The sequence below is a fragment of the Salmo trutta genome, chromosome 13 (assembly GCF_901001165.1).
Source record: "Salmo trutta chromosome 13, fSalTru1.1, whole genome shotgun sequence".
NCBI lineage: Eukaryota > Metazoa > Chordata > Actinopteri > Salmoniformes > Salmonidae > Salmo > Salmo trutta.
The window spans coordinates 18,099,586-18,118,170 of NC_042969.1; the positions used below are offsets into that span (position 1 = coordinate 18,099,586).

General features: G+C 45.9%; 1 protein-coding gene across 1 annotated transcript in view; it reads right to left on the minus strand.

Moving 5' to 3' along the window:
• Positions 1 to 10,295: 10,295 nt before the first annotated feature.
• Positions 10,296 to 18,585, minus strand: part of dock2 (dedicator of cytokinesis 2) — a gene marked incomplete in the record, with an annotated part of 130,364 nt that continues 122,074 nt past the window's right edge. The window contains 17 exon segments of the mRNA XM_029771257.1: positions 10,296 to 10,629; positions 10,758 to 10,906; positions 11,006 to 11,111; positions 11,527 to 11,716; positions 11,854 to 11,981; positions 12,242 to 12,379; positions 12,502 to 12,585; positions 12,816 to 12,992; positions 13,235 to 13,321; positions 13,497 to 13,581; positions 13,678 to 13,759; positions 14,124 to 14,265; positions 14,539 to 14,643; positions 15,442 to 15,531; positions 15,682 to 15,792; positions 16,406 to 16,496; positions 17,656 to 17,696. Of these exon segments, the coding sequence (XP_029627117.1) occupies positions 10,558 to 10,629; positions 10,758 to 10,906; positions 11,006 to 11,111; positions 11,527 to 11,716; positions 11,854 to 11,981; positions 12,242 to 12,379; positions 12,502 to 12,585; positions 12,816 to 12,992; positions 13,235 to 13,321; positions 13,497 to 13,581; positions 13,678 to 13,759; positions 14,124 to 14,265; positions 14,539 to 14,643; positions 15,442 to 15,531; positions 15,682 to 15,792; positions 16,406 to 16,496; positions 17,656 to 17,696 (1,878 nt within the window).

Sequence of the window (18,585 nt, forward strand, 5' to 3'; positions counted from 1 at the left end):
TTCTTCAGAATCTGGACCTTCCAGTCAGGTATCATACAGGTTCTTCGGAATCTGAACCTTCCAGTCAGGTATCATACAGGTTCTTCAGAATCTGAACCTTCCAGTCAGATACCATAGATCCTCTTCAGAATCTGGAGCTTCCAGTCAGATATCATATCATACAGGTTCTTCAGAATCTGGAGCTTCCAGTCAGATATCATATCATACAGGTTCTTCAGAATCTGGACCTTCCAGTCAGGTATCATACAGGTTCTTCAGAATCTGAACCTTCCAGTCAGGTATCATACAGGTCCTTCAGAATCTGAACCTTCCAGTCAGGTATCATACAGGTTCTTCAGAATCTGGACCTTCCAGTCAGGTATCTAACATTCACTTGAGACATTTGATTAAGAATTTGATTGGAAAATGAGAGAAAGAGAGAAAGTATTAGAACCAATAGTTAGACATATTAGAGTTGAAGGACACATCATGCCATCCTGGTCTCCCATAACAACAAGGGGTCAGTGAGTCACCCTGAGTGAGGCTATGAGCATCACACACCCGTCCTAATTGGGTCACTGCTGATGAGGTCACTATCACATCACACCCTATCAGTCAACAGATATGTGTGTGTGTGTGTGTGCGTGCGTGTGCGTGTGTGTGTGTGTGTGCTTGTGTGCGTGTGAGTGTGCGCGTGCGTGTGCGTGTGTGTGTGTGCCTGTGTGAGCATTAACTTTGTGGACCTGTCCTGTGTGTCTTTGCATTGCTGTAGATCTCCACCCAGCCCTCCACCTCTCCACTCCTCCATCACCCCCACCCACCTTCGCCTCTCCACCACTCCATCATCCCCCACCCACCTTCGCCTCTCCACCACTCCATCATCCCCCTCCCACCTTCACCTTCACCTCTCCACCACTCCATCACCCCCCTCCCACCTTCACCTGTCTACCACTCCATCACCCCGCTCCCACCTTCACCTCTCCACTCCGTCACCCAGACCTCCACCTGTCCACTCCTACATTCCTACATCACCCCCCCTCCCCCTTCACCTCACCACCACTCCATCACCCCCCTCCCACCTTCACCTCTATACTCCATCACCCAGACCTCCACCTCTCCACTCCTCCATCACCCCCCTCCTGCCTCTCCATCAGATATCCCTACTCTCCTCCTCTCAGCACAGGATGTCCACCTCTCTATCTCCTCCCCTCCTCCGCCTTTGTGCCGTGGCACACAGCTGTCATTAGGCCTAGTCTACTGATATATACACACACACACAGTCTCTCTTATGGGCACGCATGCACACAGCCAAAGAAGGGTTTGTCTCTCACAACGGGTTCACATCATTCCAGACAGGACAGGACAGACAGGCAGACCGACAGACAGGCAGGCATAGAGACATACAAATAGACAGATAGACAGGCAGAGAGACAGGACAAACAGGCAGGCAGGCAGGCATAGAGCTGTACCAGAGAGACAGACAGGCAGAGAGCTGTACCAGAGAGACAGACAGGCAGAGAGCTGTACCAGAGAGACAGACACACAGGCAGAGAGCAGTACCAGAGAGACAGACAGGCAGAGAGGTGTACCAGAGAGACAGGCAGGCAGAGAGCTGTACCAGAGAGACAGGCAGGCAGAGAGCTGTACCATAGAGACAGACAGGCAGAGAGCTGTACCAGAGAGACAGGGAGGCAGAGAGCTGTACCAGAGAGACAGACAGGCAGAGAGCTGTACCAGAGAGACAGACAGACAGGCAGAGAGCAGTACCAGAGAGACAGGCAGGCAGAGAGCTGTACCAGAGAGACAGGCAGGCAGAGAGCTGTACCATAGAGACAGACAGGCAGAGAGCTGTACCAGAGAGACAGGCAGGCAGGCAGAGAGCTGTACCAGAGAGACAGGCAGGCAGAGAGCTGTACCATAGAGACAGAAAGGCAGAGAGCTGTACCAGAGAGACAGGCAGGCAGAGAGCTGTACCAGAGAGACAGGCAGACAGAGAGCTGTACCAGAGAGACAGACAGGCAGAGAGCTGTGCCAGTAATACAGGTAACTCAAGGCAGTGCAGCTAATATATGCTTATTGGTATTCAACTAGTGCTCTGTACTGGGAACAGATAAAATAACATTTGTTACTCAGTTCTGCCTATACTGTATATACATTATCTAATGTATCTAAACCTTATTCATTCTCTGCTGAAAGGGACACGGACAGTGACTCAAGTTAAAATCCAAATGTGACTTCAGCACTGTGTTTTAAACTCTTCTCTATTCCACCCTAAGGCACGCAGAGACCACGCCATTAAATAATAGTAAAGGGTCTGTTATCCCCCCACCTTTGACCCTGTTCCTCCTTGTTAGCCAAATAGACAACATTTCCTTATTTGAATACCTGTACCCCATTATATGGAAGGCGCTCTGCACCCTCATTGGGTCGTCAGCCAGCATGTCCTCTGGTTTTCATCCCCAGATGAGCCAATCAGGACCTGAAGACAACTCTTCACTGCCTCGTCTCCACCAATCCCACCACCTGGAGCCAGCAACTTGTGTGGGAGGAATGTACCCACAACACCCTTCCCTGTTCTGCTATGGGTCTCTCGCCTTTTGAGTGTTCCTTGGGATATCATTCCCCGCCCTTCCCGGAGCGAGAGGAAGAGGTCAGCATACGTTCTGCCCAGATGTTCGTCCGTTGCTGTCGCCGTACCTGAAAGAGAGCCCGGGCCGCTCTTCTCAAGACCACCTCCAGGTATGGACGACAGGCGGACCGCCACCGGACCCCTGCTCCCCGTTATCGTCTTAGGCAGAGGGTATGGCTGTCCTTAAGCACTCTGCTGTTCGCCTTCCGTTGCCCCGCACTCTCTGTATACATCCCACTTTTCATGTACAGTTTAAGTCAGAAGGTTATATACAGTTAGGTTGGATCCATTAAAACTCATTTTTCAACCACTCCACAAATTTCTTGTTAACAAACTATAGTTTTGGCAAGTTGGTTAGGACATCTGCTTTGTGCATGACACAAGTCATTTTTCCAACAATTGTTTACAGACAGATTATTTCACTTATAATTTACTGTATCACAATTCCAGTGGGTCAGAAGTTTACATACACTAAGTTGACTGTGCCTTTAAACAGCTTGGAAAATTCCAGAAAATCATGTCATGGCTTTAGAAGCTTCTGATAGGTTAATTGACATCATTCGAGTCAATTGGAGGTGTACCTGTGGATGTATTTCAAGGCCTACCTTCAAACTCAGTGCCTCTTTGCTTGACATCATGGGAAAAATCAAAAGAAATCAGCCAAGACCTCAGAAAAAAAATTGTAGACCTCCACAAGTCTGGTTCATCCATGGGAGCAATTTCCAAATGCCTGAAGGTACCACGTTCATCTGTACAAACAATAGTACACAAGTATAAACACCATGGGACCACACATCCGTCATACCGCTCAGGAAGGAGACGCGTTCTGTCTCCTAGAGATGAAAGTACTTTGGTACAAAAAGTGAAAATCAATCCCAGAACAACAGCAAAGGACCTTGTGAAGATGCTGGAGGAAACAGGTATAAAACTATCTATATCCACAGTAAAACGAGTCCTATATCGACATAACCTGAAAGGCCGCTGAGCAAGGAAGAAGCCACTGATCCAAAACCGCCATAAAAAAACCAGACTACGGTTTGCAACTGCACATGGGGACAAAGATTGTACTTTTTGGAGAAATGTAATCTGGTCTGATGAAACAAAAATAGAACTGCTTGGTCATAATGACCATCATTATGTTTGGAGGATAAAGGGGGAGGCTTGCAAGCCGAAGAACACCATCCCAACCATGAAGCACGGGGGTGGCAGCATCATGCTGTGGGGGTGCTTTGCTGCAGGAGGGACTGGTGCACTTCACAAAATAGACGGCATCATGAGGTAGGGAAAATTATGTGGATATATTGAAGCAACATCTCAAGACATCAGTCAGGAAATTAAAGCTTAGTGACAAATGGATCTTCCAAATGGACAATGACCCCAAGCATACTTCCAAAGTTGTGGCAAATGGCTTAAGGACAACAAAGTCAAGGTATGGAAGTGGCCATCACAAAGCCCTGAACTCAATCCCATAGAAAATGTGTGGGCAGAACTGAAAAAGCATGTGCGAGCAAGGAGGCTTACAAACCTGACTCAGTTACACCAGCTCTGTCAAGAGGAATGGGCCAAAATTCACCCAATTTATTGTGGGACGCTTGTGGAAGGCTACCCGAAATGTTTGACCCAAGTTACACACTTTAAAGGCAATGCTACCAAATACTAATTGAGTGTATGCAAACTTCTGACCCGCTGGGAATGTGATGAAAGAAATAAAATCTGAAATAAATCATTCTCTCTACTATTATTCTGACATTTCACATTCTTAAAAGACAGTGGTGGTCCTAACTGACCTAAGACATGGAATTTTAACTAGGATTAAATGTCGGGAATTGTGAAAAACTGAGTTTAAATTTATTTGACTAAGGTGTATGTAAACTTCTGACTCACAGCCCTTTGTCTCCTGTTTCCATCTGGGTCTTGAGCCGTGATAGTTTGTACCCTGGAGTAGGTTTAATCTGGGTCTGGGAAACCGGCCCTATACGTTGTACTATGTACATGTGAACTATTCCTGCAGACTGGATGGCTGTAACCTGAGAGGGGACTGTGAGACTGTGGCCTGTGCCCTTCGGTCAGTCAACTCATCCCTGAGCTGGACCTCAGCTACAACTTCCTGCAGGACTCAGGTGGTCTGCTGCTCCGTGCTGGACTGATGAGTTAGAACTGCAGACTGGAGAGGCTGAGACGAGTCTTTAGCTTGACCTTCTTTATTTTTAGCAACAGAAAGTCACACGTAATAGACATAACCTGATAGCTGAAAGGATGGCATACCATGAAGTCCTATCATCATCATCATCACCTTCCTCTTGATGGTTTCTTCCCCAGTTTGTCAGGGTGTGATCTCACCATGGCTACCAACACCATTTTGGCTGCAGCTCTTCAGGCTCCACACTCCTGTCTGACTGAGCTGGAGCTAAGGAACAATGACATGCAGGATTCAGGCCTGTGGCAGCTCTGTAAAGGACTGGAGAGCTCCCAGTGTAAACTACAGAGGATAGGGTAAGTCACACATGGCCTTTTAGTTCCTTCATTACTCTTTGGAATTCCCTCCAATAAAACAAACACCAGGGAGGAGTGATGGTCTGATGGTGTTAGCTGCTATGACTGAATTATGTTATGGTGACTTGGAAGTGTGTGTGTACTTGTGCTTGAATGACTCAGAATCAGTGTGATTTCCCTCCCGTTTTTCTACAGGATTGGAGGGGGTAGTCTTACAGAGGAGAGCCAAAGCCCTGAGATCTCCTCTCTCTCATCTGAGAGCGCTGGAGTGGAGAGACAATGACCTGCAGGACTGTGGAGTAACACTGCTCTCTGCTGGACTGGATGATCCATACTGTCAACTACAGACACTGGGGTAGGGGCACAGGACTAATACTGAATGAACTGAGAGAGAAAAATGATTACAAAGGTATTACTTGGTGTATTTTTATATCTCACTATGTAATCACATTTTTGTCTCTAGGCTTGTCAGGCTGTAGAGTCACAGAGAAAGGCAGTGCTTATCTGGCTATAGCTTTGCTTTAAAACCCCTTTCACCTGAGAGAGCTGGACCTGAGCTACAATCACCCAGGAGACTCATGAGTGAAGCTGCTCTCTGTTATACTGGAGAATCCACGCTGTGGATTGGAGACTCTGAAGTAAATATGGCCCAAGGTTAATAATGGTCATTATTTCCTTTCATTATTCATGGGGACTCTGTGTCTCTTAATCACTTTCTCCATCTCTGTTTGTCCCACAGTGTGGAACATGGTAGAGAGCACCGGATCAGACCGGGGCTGAGGAAATGTCCCACAGTGTGGAACATGGTAGAGAGCACCGGATCAGACCAGGGCTGAGGAAATGTCTCACAGTGTGGAACATGGTAGAGAGCACCGGATCAGACCGGGGCTGAGGAAATGTCTCACAGTGTGGAACATGGTAGAGAGCACCGGATCAGACCAGGGCTGAGGAAATGTCTCACAGTGTGGAACATGGTAGAGAGCACCGGATCAGATCAGGACTGTTGATTGCTCATTTACTAATTAATTTACCACTCCCCTCCTGCTTTCAGATGCCTGTGAGCTCACACTGGACCCCGCCTCAGCCCACCACAGACTCACCCTGTCTGAGGAGAACACTAAGGTGATCAGGAAACCACGAGTCAACCACTTCCCTTTACACTGACCTCAGATCAGAGATCATTTTCCAAGAGCAGCGGAAATGATGATAATGCCCTTTTAGTGTAAGAGCTGTTTGAAAAGATGGTCTGAAATTTCAGCATGTTTTGGTGGGATGGAGTTTTGGCCTGCCTGGTGACATGGCAGTAAATGAGTTAATAGACCAACATGAAAGAGAGTTTTAAACCTCTCTGTCAATAACTGCTAGTTTTCTGCTCGCCACTCAGACCACTCCCAGACAATCCTAGCAAAATTCTAGCTTGAGAAATGTATTTTTGCTAAGAAACAATTTTTGTTTCTTTTGACATTTTTTTTTTTCTCCCCAATTTCGTTATATCCAATTATGATCTTGTCTCATCGTTGCAACTCCCCAACGGGCTCGGGAGGGGCGAAGGTTGAGTCATGCGTCCCCCTTAACATGACCCGCCAAACCGCACTTCTTCACACCCGCCCGCTTAACCCGGAAGCCAGCTGCACCAATGTGTCGGTGGAAACACCATTCAACTGAGTCAGCCTGCAGGCGCCCAGTCAGCCACAAGGAGTCGCTAGAGCGCGATGAGCCAAGTAAAGCCCCCCTGGCCAAACCCTCCCCTAACCAGGACGATGCTAGGCCAATTGTGCACCGCCCTATGGGACTCCCAGTCACAGCCGGTTGTGACACAGCCTGGGATCAAACCCAGATCTGTAGTGATGCCTGAAGCACTGCGATGCAGTGGCTTAGACAGCAGTGACATGTAGGAGGCCTTTTGACTTTTTTTGTTGTTGAAAACAATCACGATGAGGTACTTAATTGTTACCCAGAAATGATTTGATATTGAGATGAAAACAAATGGCTGCATTGGACCTTGAAGGTAATGGAGATGTGAGAAACACTGTAATATTGAGATAGTAAGGGCCATAATATTGAGTTAGTAAGGGCCATAATATTGAGATAGTAAGGGCCATAATATTGAGATAGTAAGGGCATAATATTGAGATAGTAAGGGCCATGATATTGAGATAGTAAGGGCCATAATATTGAGATAGTAAGGGCCATAATATTGAGATAGTAAGGGGCATAATATTGAGATAGTAAGGGCCATAATATTGAGATAGTAAGGGCATAATATTGAGATAGTAAGGGCCATGATATTGAGATAGTAAGGGCCATAATATTGAGATAGTAAGGGCCATAATATTGAGATAGTAAGGGCCATAATATTGAGATAGTAAGGGCCATAATATTGAGATAGTGAGGGCCATAATATTGAGATAGTGAGGGCCATAATATTGAGATAGTAAGGGCCATAATATTGAGATAGTGAGGGCCATAATATTGAGATAGTAAGGGCCATAATATTGAGATAGTAAGGGCCATAATATTGAGATAGTAAGGGCCATGATATTGAGATAGTAAGGGCCATAATATTTAGATAGTGAGGGCCATAATATTGAGATAGTAAGGGCCATGATATTGAGATAGTAAGGGCCATGATATTGAGATAGTGAGGGCCATAATATTGAGATAGTGAGGGCCATAATATTGAGATAGTAAGGGCCATAATATTGAGATAGTAAGGGCCATAATATTGAGATAGTGAGGGCCATAATATTGAGATAGTGAGGGCCATGATATTGAGATAGTAAGGGCCATAATATTGAGATAGTGAGGGCCATAATATTGAGATAGTAAGGGCCATAATATTGAGATAGTGTGGGCCATAATATTGAGATAGTGAGGGCCATAATATTGAGATAGTGAGGGCCATAATATTGAGATATGATAGCCAGATGTAATTTCATAGCTAATTAATTATAATGAATAGACTGATTTTTTTACTGCACAGACACAGCATGGTCTGTTTTTATGTTTCAATCATTTCTATTTGAATGATTTGACATTTCACTGTTGGTAACATCAGCATTTCACTGCATTGTTAAGAGCTGGTAACATCAGCATTTCACTGCATGGTCAGGAGCTAGTAACATCAGCATTTCACTGCATTGTTAAGAGCTGATAACATCAGTATTTCACTGCATTGTTAGGAGCTAGTAATATCAGCATTTCACTGCACAGCTACAACACCTGCTAAACTGTGTATGCGACCAACAAACTTTGATTTGATAAGAAATCAAAATTGTTGTCGATTTTATCTTGTTTATGTACAGTCGTGGCCAAAAGTTTTGAGAATGACACAAATATTAATTTCCACAAAGTTTGCTGCTTCAGTGTCTTTAGATGTTTTTGTCAGATGTTACTATGGAATGATGAAGTATAATTACAAGCATTTCATAAGTGTCAAAGGCTTTTATTGACAATTACATGAAGTTGATGCAAAGAGTCAATATTTGCAGTGTTGACCCTTCTTTTTCAAGACCTCTGCAATCCGCCCTGGTATGCTGTCAATTAACTTCTGGGCCACATCCTGACTGATGGCAGCCCATTCTTGCATAAATCAATGCTTGCAGCTTGTCAGAATTTGTGGGTTTTTGTTTGTCCACCTCTTGAGGATTGATCACAAGTTCTCAATGGGATTAAGGTCTGGGGAGTTTCCTGGCCATGGACCCAAAATATCAATGCTTTTTTCCCCGAGCCACTTAGTTATCACTTTTGCCTTATGGCAAGGTGCTCCATCATGCTGGAAAAGGCATTGTTCGTCACCAAACTGTTCCTGGATGGTTGGGAGAAGTTGTTGCTCTCAGAGGATGTGTTGGTGCCATTCTTTATTCATGGCTGTGTTCTTAGGCAAAATTGTGAGTGAGCCCACTCCCTTGGCTGAGAAGCAACTCCACACATGAATGGTCTCAGGATGCTTTACTGTTGGCATGACACAGGACTGATGGTAGCGCTCACCTTGTCTTCTCCGGACAAGCTTTTTTCCAGATGCCCCAATGAATCGGAAAGTGGATTTATCAGAGAAAATGACTTTACCCCAGGCCTCAGCAGTCCAATCCCTGTACCCTTTGCAGAATATCAGTCTGTCCCTGATGTTTTTCCTGGAGAGAAGTGGCTTCTTTGCTGCCCTTCTTGACACCAGGCCATCCTCCAAAAGTCTTCACCTCACTGTGTGTGCAGATGCACTCACACCTGCCTGCTGCCATTCCTGAGCAAGCTCTGTACTGGTGGTTCCCCCGATCCCGCAGCTGAATCAACTTTAGGAGACAGTCCTGGTGCTTGCTGGACTTTCTTGGGCGCCCTGAAGCCTTCTTCACAACAATTGAACCTCTCTCCTTGAAGTTCTTGATGATCTGATAAATGGTTGATTTAGGTGCAATCTTACTGGCAGCAATATCCTTACCTGTGAAGCCCTTTTTATGCAAAGCAATGATGACGGCACGTGTTTCCTTGCAGGTAACCATAGTTGACAGAGTAAGAACAATGATTCCAAGCACCACCCTCCTTTTGAAGCTTCCAGTCTGTTATTCGAACTCAATCAGCATGACAGAGTGATCTCCAGCCTTGTCCTCGTCAACACTCACACCTGTGTTAATGAGAGAATCACTGACATGGTGTCAGCTGGTCCTTTTGTGGCAGGGCTGAAATGCAGTGGAAATGTTTTTTTGAGATTCAGTTCATTTCCATGGCAAAGAGGGACTTTTCAATTAATCGCAATTCATCTGATCACTCGTCATAACATTCTGAGTATATGCAAATTGCCATCATACAAACTGATGCAGCAGACTTTGTGAAAATTAATATTTGTGTCATTCTCAAAACTTTTGGCCACGACTGTAGGTCATTTACATGACATACATATTGATTTATTGAACAGATGTACCGCTCCGTATTATTGTAATGGCTTCTGTTTGTGTTTTTACTATTTATTGAAATAAAGCCATGATCTTTTGGCCGTTTGGCCGTCTTAATGAGCTTTGGGACATCATCCATAATCTCAATTCAGTAATCCATTATGTTCTGAGAGTCACATTAAACTGTTAACAGGATGTGCTTTGAAAAAAAAACCTACCCTGTCAAACATTGGATATCTTTTTACTCATTGTTTCATAAGTTGAATAAAATTTGAAAGCTTGCGAGTTACATTACTAAAAGAAGCCAGTCAATGAAAATGTTTTTTTATTGATTCTAAAAGATGTGAGAGCAGAAGCGTGAAAGCATGCTATGCAGAATTTCATCAGAGATCAAGTCTGTGTCTCTCCGTCTCCCTCACTATGTGTGTGTGTGCCTGCGTGAGCGCAAACAAGTCTTGATGAAAAAGCTGATCAGTTTCCAGCAGGGCAACAACCCCTTTGTGTCGACTGGCATTCAAAGCAGAGCAGGTTTAAAGGCACTGAGGGTACATCCTGCTTGATGGACGGCTGTTAGAAATGACTGACGTTCTTGTTGCCTGGGTCAGTACACAACTTGTCTTTCTGTTGCTCAGACTTGTTGCTCTGTGGGAACATAGACAACCATACATCTAGATTAAACACACAACTTGCCTAATGGTTGGTGTGTGTGTGTGTGTGTGTGTGTGTGTGTGTGTGTGTGTGTGTGTGTGTGTGTGTGTGTCTGTGTGTACCTTGGCCCCGAACAGCAGGTTGATAACCCCTTTGGAGCGTCTGTCAGCGGTACGGTCACCAGGAAGACACACAGACATGCTCTTACTGTCCCTCCTGGACCGGGCTGACTCCGCCTCCTCACTACCGTTGACCACGGACAGAGACAGACCTGTGAACAGGGAGAGGGTGTGTGTGAGAGGGAGTGTGCCTATGTGCATGCGTGTGTGCGTGCGTGCGGTCATGCGTGTGCATAGGTTTGTGATGTTACCTGTAATAGCAGGCAGAGACCTGGAGTTGACATTGGTGAGAGAGTCATTTCCCTGACAGGGTTCAGACAGGTTGGTGTCACTGCGGAACTCCTGCTTCTTGGACAGCTAGAGGGAGGCAGAGAACAGAGAGCAGGGATACTCACTGATACTGACATAAAGCAGGAGTCTGTATCTACAGTACCAGTCAAAAATTTGGACACACCTACTCATTCCAGGGTTTTTCTCTATTTTGTTTTTTCTATTGTAGAATAATAGTGAAAACATCAAAACTATGAAATAACACTTATGGAATCATGTATTCACGAAAACAGTGGTAAACAAATCCAAATATATTTTATATTTGAGATTCTTCAAAGTAGCCACCATTTGCCTTGATGACAGCTTTGCACACTTTTGTCCCACTCACTCTTGTCATTTCAATTTCATCCCTTACTCCTTTCTTTCTCTCTTTCTCTGTCTCTCTCTCTCTTTCTCTGTCTCTGTCTGTCTCTCGCTCTCTCCATGTCTCCATGTCTCTCACCCGTTTGCTGTCCAGAGTGTTGGTCCTGTCTCTCTCCTCTGGGATGAAGATCATGCTGCTCCTCTTCCTTTTCTTCTTGGACTTCCTGAGTTTCACCTCCCCATCGGCCCCTCCCTCTTCCCCCATGCTCATACTCCCACTGGAGCGCTGCAGGGTGGGGGTCCGGGGGGACAACGTGTCAGGGAGACAACTGGGGAGGGAGAGGGGCGAGGGTAAGGTGTGTGTTGTTAAATATGTGTTCGTGTTTGCATCCATCTGTGTGGGTTTCATCTGAGTGTTTGCGTGCGTGCGTCCGTGCAGCTGCGTGTGCCTGTGTGTGTGTGTTACCTGTCTGGGTAAGGTTTGGTGGGGGTCCCACACTCAGACCCCTGGAGGGAGCAGATGGAGATGACAGACTGACGGAAGGAGCGAAGGACAGAGCGCGGACGAGTTGACTTCCTCTCATCCATATCCGGCTAAGAACGGATGACGAAGAGGAAAAGAGAAGGATGGAGAAAAAGGTCAAAGGTGACGTTGAATGAAAGAGAGAATGACAATGCTTTTCACAAACAGGAGCTAAGGTTTTGCATGGCCAGCATCATTCCTAAAGCTCTTTTCATAACACTCTTTTTCAGACAGATATTCTCCTCTGCCCAAGATACCAGGCAGTTCCCTGCAGCTAGCATTTCAGTCCTCGCGCAAACACTCTCCTTTTCTCTCCCTCTCTTTCTCTTACCAGGTCCCTCACGCCGTACTCCTTCTCCACCTTCTTCCTCATGTGTTTGAAGCACTCCTCCATGCGCTCGTGGAAAGGTCGTAGGTCGTCTGTCACTCTCTTCCCATGTAGAGAGATCCCTCCCCCCAGCAATGGGATCTGCAAGAGAGGTAAACTGTAAAAATAATGTGTGTGTGTATGTGTGTGGGCGTGCATACGTGTGTGTGTGTGCATGTGTTTCTGTACTGTATGTGAGTGTGTAGCGTGTGTGTGTACAGTACCTGCCATGCGATGAGGTCTTTGAGGCGATCCAGCTTATCTCGGGCCTCTGGGTGTTGCAGGTTGTACTCCTCAGTGAAGAAGGCCTGGGGAGAGGAGAGATATCATTGAAATGTGCTGCTCTTTCATGTATTAAACAGTCCTGGGTTGAGATAGGAAGAAGACAAATGTTCTTCACAAAACATCCAGTTTATTGTATAGTATATTCTATTCCTACTTCAGCTTGTGCCAAACACACAGAATACTGTTCTGCAATGTACGAGTTGGGCAGGAGTAAGGGGATGACGAATGGATTGCTGGATGGATGAACTCTGACCTTCTCGTACTTGGCGAAGCCCCCCATGACAGCGGGGTCCACGATGCCGTTGAGCAGCATGGAGAGGGGGTTGATGGGAAGGGCGTCGTCGGCCTGGTATTGGTTGACCATTGTGAGGATCTTGTCATTTGTGCTCTCCATGGTCTCTATGGCATTCTCCAGAGGACTGATGGTGGTCTGACAGAGAGAGAAAGAAAGACGGGGAGAGACACAGAGAGAGAGGAAGAGAGATGGGGAGAGAGAGAGAGAGAGTGAGAGAGAGACAGGGGGGAGAGAGAGAGAGACAGAGAGAGAGAGAGAGTATAAGACCAACAATAGGCGGATAGTGAGATATTTTTGAAAAATATTTTGACAAAAAGACAGACAGACAGACAGACAGACAGACAGACAGACAGACAGACAGACAGACACAGGCTTACATGTTTCATGTCTGTGGCCTCAAACCAGCGCAGGATCCCAGGGAGTTTGTACACTGTGGTGAATGTGGTGCGCTCAATCCACATGGACTAGGAGAGAGAGAGAGAGAGAGAGAGAGAGAGAGAGAGAGAGAGAGAGAGAGAGAGAGAGAGAGAGAGAGAGGAGAGAGAGATGAGAGAGAGAGACAGAGATTGTTGTCATTGATTTACATGGAAGAGAATGCTCTATGGTCATAGACATGTCCTCAGTCAGTCAGACACTTACTACAAACTCATTGTTGGGGTCCACTGGTCCTCTCCTCACTGGTCTGGAGTAGTGGAAACGCTGCACATAGTTGGACTTGTAGAAGCTACAACACAGAAAGAGGGGCTACATTTCTTCTTTTTACGCTGTCTATTTTTAAAGCAAATTCATTTGTATGAGAGGGAGACAGACAGGGACTGACTTGTTGATCTGGTCAGGGACTGGTTTGTTCTTCAGGTGAGGTGGGATCTCCAGGACGGGCTGAACAGTGAAACACTGGATGTCTGAGACAACCCGGTCAGGGACGCAACATTACCACAACAAAACATGATGAAGACAAATCTTTAGGTCTGTGTGTGTGTGTGTGTGTGTGTGTGTGTGTGTGTGTGTGTGTGTGTGTGTGTGTGTGTGTGTGTGTGTGTGTGTGTGTGTGTGTGTGTGTGTGTGTGTGTGTGTGTGTGTGCAAGTGTGTGCGTGTGTGGGATGTGTGTATACCAGGGTTGGGGTCAATTCCAATTCAAATTCCAAAGGTTACTCACTGAAAAGCATTGAAGAGGATTGGACTTTCGAGTGTACATCCTCAATTGACTGGAATTGAAATGGATTTGACCCCAATCCTGGTGTATACACTGCACATTATGAGGATACACTGCAGAGGGGAGAGTCTGACGTCGTCTCCAGGCATGGTGGTGATATTGAGACGGACAGCGCTGGGGAACTGACTCATCAACTGGTTCTGGAAGTCTTCTCTACGCTCGTACTCCTTCCCCCGGTGGATAAACACCTTGTTCTGAGGTTATACACAGGTTGTAGACGCTCATAAAGGGATCATTACTGCTCAAAAGTGCCTTGTTTGATCAGACCTATAGACACTCATGAATGGGGTTATAAACAATCAGAAATACGACATAAGAGGTCATTCTTTTAATACAATTATGACATTGCTTCCTCTTGTGAATTGACAGCCTCTGTTGCTCATTTCATAAGTATAATAAACCATTATTGGCCACTCCAAAATCATGTAAATATGGGCTGAACTGAGACATTGAGTAAGTTGACCGACCCTGAGGAAGGGAGGATAGCCCTGTCCATAGTATCCCACTGCAAAGTAGTCTGGCTTGGGCCTCAGGATCTTCATAATGTTCTCATAGAACTTAGCCTGCTGCTTCTACAGACAGACAGAGAGAGAGAGACAGAGAGAGAGAGAGAGAGAGAGGACAGAGAGAGAGAGAGAGACAGAGAGAGAGAGAGAGAGAGACAGAGAGAGAGAGAGAGAGAGAGAGAGAGAGAGAGAGAGAGAGAGACAGACAGACAGACAGACAGACAGACAGACAGACAGACAGACAGACAGACAGACAGACAGACAGACAGACAGACAGACAGACAGACAGACAGACAGACAGGGAGGGAGGGAGGGAGGGAGGGAGGGAGGGAGGGAGGGAGGGAGGGAGGGAGGTTAAGGTGGGAGAGACAGACAGACAGAAGAAGAGAGAGAGAGATATTATATGATAATGCCTTCTGTACAGCTACAGCCGTCAGAGAAATGACATGCTCAGTAAAGACTTGTTTTTCTAGGGTGAAATATGGGAGAAACGATAAAAGGACAATCCAAAGGCAGAATCTATTTTTTGCACAACGACAAAATTCAGAGGAGCAGAGAGGACTGTCTCTAATGGAGAGATACTGTATATGCACGTTTTGTTTGAGTGAGCCAGACTCTTGGGAGGCGAGAGAAGAGAAGAATGAGAAGAGGAGGAGAGGAGAGTATTGAACAGTCACTCCAGATATGATGTACGTTGGGATGAGGGAGAGGAGAGGTGAGGAGAAAGTGAGAGGAGTAGATTAACGTTTTTAGGGTCCTGTGAATAGTGTCACAAACGAAGGACAAACGCTAATAAAAGCAGCTTGCTGACAAAACCTATTCATGTGTGGAATAAGACAGGACAGTGTGTTGTGTGTGTCTTACCAGACTCTGGCTGAGCAGCTCGTAGTCAAACACTTCCATCTCATACTGGTCAGCCAGCTCCTTACACAGAGTAATGGCTTCCTCCCACATCTACACAACACAGCCAGATGAAAGATTACCAATACACACACATGGAGAGAAGATACAAGATAGACAAGAGAACCAACTCCAACACATCTATCGATACAGCAAAGACACTATACAGAATCAAGATGGTGCACTCTGCTCCATTTAGCTGACCTTGCCCTTGTCGAAGTGTCCGATGATTTTGTCATAGAGGCTCTCCTTCAGCTGGCGCTGGGTCTGACAGCTACGCACCTCAAACTGGGGACTGCACTGGTCGTCTGACCACTGGGGTAGAGGAGGGGGAGGGAGGGAAGGGGAGGGAGGGAGGGAGGGAGGGAGGGAGGGAAGGGGAGAGACAGGCAAAAGGGAAGGGGGAGAGAGAGGGCATAGACTAAACAATCAGTGTGGCAAGACAAGCTATAGACAGGATTGTGAAGGCTATAGGCTACAGGTTATAGGTTATCGGCTATACTTTATAGGAGTGACTGCATGTGTGTGAGAGATGAAGCAGTGTAAACTACTGTGGTGTCTACTACTGTGGTGTCAATGACAGAGAAGATGTAATAAACCACTGGAGAGAATTAACTCTATGAAAGCACCCCATAAAAGAGACGGCGAGAGAGAGAGAGGTCACACACACTATATCAATCACCATAGTTACCCAGTCACAGAGGCCAAAGCCCTGTCGTGAAGTGACTCTGAAAACTTAATCAGATGGATTAATGCTATTGGCCATTGCCAAAGGAATCAGTCATCAACCAATAAAACACCCTCACTCTCATCTCACACTGTATCAGGGCTACACTGAATCCACCAGGAAATGCATCTCTCTCGCTGTGAATGTCAATTTGTGTGTGTGTGTGTGTGTGTGTGTGTGTGTGTGTGTGTGCGTGTGTACCTTGAGCAGGCGAGAGTGAAGCAACAGGGTGTATGCAGCCTCTGTGTAGTTTTCCACATCCAAGTGAAGGTCTCTCAGCTTGTAGAGGTATCTGTAACACGCACGCGCGCACACGGACACACGCACACACACACACACAAGTTAATACACACCACACTCTGTCTACCACTGTCCACTAGATGACTCTGTTGCCTAGACGACAACTCAGTGACTAGTCCATCATGCTGTGATACACGTATCCAATCTGTTGTGATTGTGATGGCATGACCTATACACCAACCATCAACCACAGAGAACTAACAAACGGCTAAACCGACAGCCCAATGGGCTGTCTCGGAATAGTAAATAGTGTATGTCAGTCTGATGATGTTTTTATAGCAAATCTTTGTGATCCTGCGGAACACACAGCAGAACGAAGTTTAATGTGCCTTCAGACTGCGTCGCTATGCAGCTACCTCAACCATAGGTCTCTCTTAACCTCCCTCTCTCTTTCTCCTCCTCTTTCTATTTCTTTCTGCCTCTCTCTCTCTTCGTTACTTCTAACCCATTTTCTATCACTGTCACTCATTTTCAGCACAACATTGTTCCATTTTTTGGATTGTGTCAAATGTTTGACTTGAAGGGTTTTCAACATTCTAGGTTTCCAACAGAGAAAAGCAGTGTGTCTTTCACTAGCTAGTCTTTGTTTCTTCCTCCATATTTTTATTCCATTCCTCCTTTTGGATTACGCTTTGACTCACCTTCTGTTTCCTCTGTCCTTCACTTTCTCTCAACCTCTCCCCCTCCCTCACTCCATCCCTCTTTCAGTTCCACACCCCTCACTCCCTTTCACCATCCCTCCCTTTCTCTCTCTCTCTCTCTATCTCTCTCACACTCTTTCCCTCTCGCTCCCTCCCTCCTTCCCTCTCCATCCCTCCCTCTTCCTCCCTCTCTCTCTCCTAAAATGAGTGCACATGTTACAGTTAGTGGAGGACTTGATCCTCTGGATTTGGACATTAATTCAGCAGGATTGAGATAATCCCTTGTCAGATTATATACACACACACACACACACACACACAAACACACAAGGTCACATTCTTGCACTCATCCACAGAGTAATACACTGTTATACACAGCTACCCCAGTCCCACAGCACATATACAGAAACCCTCTATAGACAAACTATATAATGTATTAGATATGGTGTAACTAATTATGAAACATATTTACAATTGTAATAACAGGTTATTGTTACATAAAGTGTTCACCTGATGTACATCCCTTCACGGTTGATGTCCTTGTAGAAATTCTGCAACGCAACGGAGAAGAGTGTGAGAAGTTAGAGGAGTGTGATGTTGCTTGTTAGTGTGGATATGTGTGTGGGGATAAACTTCAGAGAGGGTTTGTGTGTGTGTGTGTGTGTGTGTGTGTGTGTGTGTGTGTGTGTGTGTGTGTGTGTGTGTGTGTGTGTGTGTGCCAGAGCGGCACAAATTCCCTGTTTAATGAAGTTTAATGATGTCTTAAGAGAGCAGACGAGTGTGATGACCTGAAGAAACCCTGTCTCATCACCAGCACACACACACACACACACACACACACACACACACACACACACACACACACACACACACACACACACACACACACACACACACACACACACACACACACACACACACACACACACACACACACACACACCATGGCTCTTCTACGGTGCTCACCCACTGAGAAAAACACTCAAGGCAGAACATAAACATCTCAAACCCACGTCATCATCTAGCACACTCCAATAATCCCCACATCTGACTAGTGTTTGAAGAGCTATTAAAACTATCAAACATAAACTGATGACGTGTGCAGCTAGCATACACACATTATATATACAAAAGTATGTGCACACCCCTTCAAATTTGTGGATTCGGCTATTTCAGCCACACCCGTTGCTGAGAGGTGTATAAAATTGATCACACAGCCATGCAATCTCCATAGACAAACATTGGCAGTAGAATGGCCTTACTGAAGAGCTCAGTGACTTTCAACGTGGCACCGTCATAGGATGCCACCATTCCAACAAGTCAGTTCGTCAAATTTCTGCTCTGCTAGAGCTGCCAGTCAACTGTAAGTGCTGTTATTGTGAAGTGGAAACGTCTAGGAGCAACAACGGCTCAGCCGCGAAGTGGTAGGCCACAAAACCT